General features: G+C 34.1%; 1 protein-coding gene and 1 non-coding gene across 2 annotated transcripts; both read left to right on the forward strand.

Annotated features, from left to right (window-relative positions):
• The first annotated feature begins 390 nt into the window (after positions 1-390).
• Positions 391-463, forward strand: TRNAK-CUU (transfer RNA lysine (anticodon CUU)). Its single transcript has one exon. It is a non-coding gene; the product is annotated as a tRNA-Lys (tRNA).
• A 2,305-nt stretch (positions 464-2,768) lies between these two features.
• LOC118053375 (metallothionein-like protein type 2) lies at positions 2,769-3,465 on the forward strand. The gene is made up of 2 exons (XM_035064610.2): positions 2,769-2,928; positions 3,011-3,465. The coding sequence occupies exons 1-2, from the start codon at positions 2,864-2,866 to the stop codon at positions 3,183-3,185; spliced, it is 240 nt and encodes a 79-aa protein (XP_034920501.1). The 5' UTR covers positions 2,769-2,863; the 3' UTR covers positions 3,186-3,465.
• The last annotated feature ends 1,914 nt before the right edge of the window (positions 3,466-5,379 follow it).

Genomic DNA, 5,379 nt, shown 5'->3' on the forward strand with positions numbered 1-5,379 from the left:
CTTCACAACAGACACAACCGATCTGTCGTTTGTGTTTTTTATTTCAAATAAAAATAAGGGACAGACAACCCCCTACCCCCTTAATGAACAAAAAAATTACTTCGTCAGGCGCGTGCACTTCACCTTCTGCTATATATTTTATTTATTTTTTTTCGCCCTTAAAATTATTTATCTGATTCACTTTTATTTTTGTTTTTCTATAGTCCCTTGGTCATTTTCCAATACTCTCTCCCTTTTTTTCACAAACTTCTATACCATAGACTTTTATCACCACAGTCAACCAGTGACATTATTCTTCAGAAGGAAAAAGTTTATCGGTGTTAAATTTTGGACTCCTGATGGGATAGACTTTATATCCATTAATGTATGTGCAGGAGGCAGTACCAGGTAGCCCGTCTAGCTCAGTTGGTAGAGCGCAAGGCTCTTAACCTTGTGGTCGTGGGTTCGAGCCCCACGGTGGGCGTTAAGTTTTTATTTTTTTCCCCGTCCATTGAAAACGACATATCTGTTAACGGAGAGGAATCAATTGATTGTTAGTTAAACTTGCACTCTTCAACAACATTATTAATTGCGACCTTCCTTGAGCCTTCAGGACTGTAAAAATTGAGTAAATCACGCCTGTTGCTGTCACCCTTTGGTTCGCTTGTATTGGAGTAAACCTTCCTTTTCTTCCAAGATGGACCACATACTTAATATTATATTTGCGATGATAGGCCTTTTTTTTTCTTTGATTTTATTTTATATTTTTATTATTTAATATTAAATTTATTTTTAATGAGTTATCATACTTTCACGACATAAATTATAAGTTTATTGGGTTAACCCAGTTAATTTAAGTATTTTTTTTAATTCCATTGTTGTAATATTAGATTAATTGAAAATTAGATTTCATGATTTGTTTTATTTACTTTTTATTATATTATTTCGGTATCATGATCCAAGAATAATGCTTAACAAATTAACCCAAGTCAGCTCAAGATGTTTTTATTTCATTTTTTTCAATTGATTTTTTTTAATTTTACCATTTAATACTGTGTTGGTTGGGAATTGAGTTTTAAAATTTTTTTTTATTTGATTTTTATGTAATATCTTAGTTTCATAATCAATACCGCGCTAATAAGACCATAAGTCATCCCAATAAAAATAATATAAAGTTGATCTTTGTACTATTTTAATACAGGAACCTAACTATTCATCTTTTGTTAAAGTTATCAATGTCACCTAACCGTATTAAAAAAATCCTTTAATGTGATCCCCTGATAATGATATAAAAAATAAAGATAATTTGAAAAACATTAGTTTGGTTGAAAATTCTTTAATGTGATGCCCTAATAATGATATAAAAAATAAAGATAATTTGAAAAACATTAGTTTGATTGAAAATTAACTTATTTAAATTTTTTTATTTGTTCTTGATTGAGTTATCTTAATTTCATTACTCGAGTTGCTTATTTGGTAGGTTGACTCAGAATTTTTTTTTATTTTTTTTTGTAATTTAATATTATTTTTCAATTTTATCTTTCAACAATAAGTTAATTAGGTATTTACCTTCATAATTTTGTCTTGCTTTGTATAGGATTATTATGGTCAAAGTTTTGAGAAATGAATCCGAGTTAATTAAATATATCATCATTTCATCATTTCAATATTTAAAAGTAAGTGTCATCCTATATATCATCATATCAATATTTTAAAAAAATATTCAATACACATCATATTTTGAGTTCACAATCAAGAAAATTTTATCGAAAATCACATTAGCAATGTTTTGAATATTTTTCTTAAATTAAAAAAAAAAAATTTGATTCACATTGTGTACCAATAATCTAGTAATTACTATTATGTATGTAATATTGTTTTAATTCAAGACACTCGTCATAGTCTAGTGTCTAATGAAGTAGTTTTAAAGTTAAAATAGTTTTAGCTTCACTCAAATGTAATAATATTAAAATAATAAAAAAAGCTTTTATTGCTATTTTTTTTTACACTACAATAATTATATATGTTTAAAAAATATTATAAATGTCTATTGATTAAAAAAAAATGTGTAATCTACACTTTAAATGCCTTTCATATGATTTAATAAAAATATTTAGTTCTAAAAAGTTTTTGAGATGTTGGCTCTCGGTAAACAAGTTTTTTTTTTAATTCTAATATATATACCTGACATAATCATATTAATTACCTACATGAAATTACTACAAATTTAGTTACTTCAAGTTAATATAGAAAAATCCAAAAAAAATTCAATTTACCGATTTCCCACGCAATTTTAGAAAAGCCTAAAAGAATTAATCAATTTATCGTTTTTTTATGCTAACAGATAATTACATGTCTGCATACAAATAAAAAAAAAATTAATAACGAGGACTCGAAAAAAAAAAAAAAAAAAAACTATCTTGTGGCAGCCACACTTCGCGCAATTTCCTTGGATGAAATTTTAATGCAATGTGATATCGAAGGACACGTGAGACCCATCTTGATGCCAAATGCCGGTCCTGGCCCACGAAAAGACATCCTGCAAATGGAACACCGTTGGATTGAACTCCAAGTAATCAAATCCGACGGGGTTTAAACTTAAGGTCAACAAAATGGTGTTGAAACTTGAAAATACCAGAATAGCCAACGAAGGAGGGATTTGAGGGTTCAAGAACCGCAACGTGTATTGAAAACGGGTACAGATTTGGACAGATTTGCAGGGATAAGCATGACGTAGGATCATGACAAATGGACGGTGGATATCCTCGAAGTCTCTCTCCTCACCTGCCTATAAAGTGAGGGTATGCACAACCTCCTATTACTCGTTCAAACATAAGTTTTCTTCAGCTTTATATCTCCTACTCTTAATACTCTCTTCGTGAAGATGTCTTGCTGTGGAGGAAACTGTGGGTGTGGTTCTGGCTGCAAGTGCGGCAGCGGCTGTGGAGGGTAAGATTGATTCATTATTTTCCCCTAATTCTTGATAGTTTTGATGCTTTTTTTTTCTTAAAATGATATTGTTAACTTGCAGATGCAAGATGTACCCTGACATGAGCTCATCAGAGACGATCACCCAAGAAACTCTGGTTCTTGGCGTGGCACCAGAGAAGGGTCACTTTGAGGGAGCTGCTGAGACGGTCGTGGGAGCCGAGAGTGGCTGCAAGTGTGGAGCCAACTGTGCCTGCGATCCTTGCACTTGTAAATGAGACCGATCGGCCGCTGGCTGCGTTGATTCAAGAAATGATCATCGCATCGACGGATTGACAAGAAATAATATTTCATGTACTAGGCGTTTATAAGGGTTGTCTCTTGTCTCCAACAAGTTTCAATAAAGTAGCTAGTATATATTCATGGCTTGTTTTCTGCAAATCTTCTTGGATTTGCAGCACTGGGGCTTCCTCTAGTATCAGATCTTAAGTCGAGTCAGCTTCTTGTCGTCCTGTTTATCTTTCTTGTATAATTAAAATGGTAGTGTTGCTATGATTATATGCTGTTTATGATTGTGTGTGTGATGGGATGGATGTCCTGCATCTGCCTTTTCAGGCATACATGCATGTATGAAACTGACGGACTGAATGCACACACTAATTCATCCAATCTGAAGATTTTTCACTTGTTTGATCGCTACTTTGTAAGAAAATAAACTACTTGTGGGTTTTAAATGGGTTATTTAAGGGTTTATTTGGAGAGGCGAGTTCTTGAGGAATGTGAATCTTGGGAGGTTGGGGTTGCAGAGATAACGAAAGGCTGGTCTCGGTCAACTGAGTTTTGGAACCATTCATTCATGTCATGGAAACCGATTGATAGAGCCCGTCAGAGCATGCCACGTCAATAGTAAAAGAATGGTGGAGAGAAAGAAAAGGAAATATCGCGAAACTGGGCCATCCACTTTCTGCTCTGGATTAGCCTTGCCGATGACCGTCCAGTTGTCCTTGTTTATTCGGATTATATATTATTTTTTAAGTTTTTTTTATTTGAAAATATCATAGTTTTAAAACCCGGACCGGCCCGGCGGCTTGACCCGGGACCCGGCCGACCCGGGCATGAGACCGGTCCGGGTGAAGGCCAAAACCCGTTTGGGAATTGGCCCGGCCAGACCCGGGACCCGGTTGACCCGGTAAGACCCGGTCAACATCCAACCCCAAACCCGTTGATTAAATAACAAGTCAATTACATATTATTTCAGTATTTAAGTAAAGCATTACAAAATAAAATTCTCTCGAAAACAAACAAATTGAATCTAGTTCCTTTATCTTATCATCCATAATAACTAGTTTAATTATGTTAATTGAAAATCAATGGTAACTGGGCAATCATTTTTTCATACAGATTGTATCTTGAATTATGCTGTTTTTAGGCTATATCTGTTGAGTTAAATTGTTGGAATTGCGCTTTCTTTATTTATTACCCTGGATGAGCAATGACTAAGTTTTATAATTGGGTCAAGAGAGCTGATTAAGGCTGACTGTCTATGAATGCAGATATGCACAATTCCGTTGGACACTGCAAAGGTTAGGCTGCAGTTACAAAAGTCAGCTGTTGCAGGGGATGGATTGGCCTTGCCAGAATACTGGGGTATGACACTTGAGGGTCTAGCTTATTGGTCAACAGCAAGGCTTGTCTTTGTAAAGGTCCTGGGTTCGATCCTCAAGAGTACCAGCCTGTCACCCCCGTGGTGCCTTACCTGCCTACTGGGCTTGCAGGATGTTCAGTAGGCTCTGAGATTAGTTGTGTTGCGCGTAAGCTGGTCCAGACAGCCAGGATTATCAAAAAAAAAAAAAAAAAAAAAAAAAACAGGGGTATGTTGGGCACGGTTGCTACCATTGGTAGGGAAGAAGGGTTGTCAGCGCTTTGGAAAGGAATTGTACCTGGATTGCATCGGCAATGTGTTTTTGGAGGGTTAAGACTTGGGTTATACGAGCCGGTGGGTTTCTAAATGGTCTTTTATTGTGAAGTAGTGAGTTAATTCATTATGTGCTGTTTGATTGCTGATTATTGTGACATTTAAACCTCGATCGTTGTCAGGTGAAGAACTTTTATGTGGGCAGTGACTTTGTTTTTTTACGATTTTAAATAATATTTTCTCCTTTTATAAGATAAAAAAAATATTTTTCATTGAAAATGATATTTTTTTATAACTATTATGATTAAAGAAAAAACGAGCTAGTAACCTGCTTATGTGCGGGTGATCTGACCTTCATGCATGTTTTTGTTGGAAATAAAGTATGAATTTTTGTAACGTAATATAGATATATTTTTTATATAATTTCCATGTAATTGTTGTTCATTAGAGTCATATTTATAATAATTAATTATGCATAGTAATATTTGTTATCTGCAAGTGGTGATTTCTTTAACGATAATGCATGTGTAGTATTGTGATTTAGTTATGCTATTTGG

Source organism: Populus alba, chromosome 6, assembly GCF_005239225.2.
Source record: "Populus alba chromosome 6, ASM523922v2, whole genome shotgun sequence".
Lineage (NCBI taxonomy): Eukaryota > Viridiplantae > Streptophyta > Magnoliopsida > Malpighiales > Salicaceae > Populus > Populus alba.

What these genes read in the sequence shown, in the direction of transcription:
- LOC118053375 (XM_035064610.2), top strand. Translation starts at nt 2,864, where the DNA reads ATGTCTTGCTGTGGAGGAAACTGTGGGTGTGGTTCTGGCTGCAAGTGC. An exon ending in TGCGGCAGCGGCTGTGGAGG is followed by an intron (nt 2,929 to 3,010) that starts GTAAGATTGATT and finishes GTTAACTTGCAG; the next exon opens with ATGCAAGATGTACCCTGACA.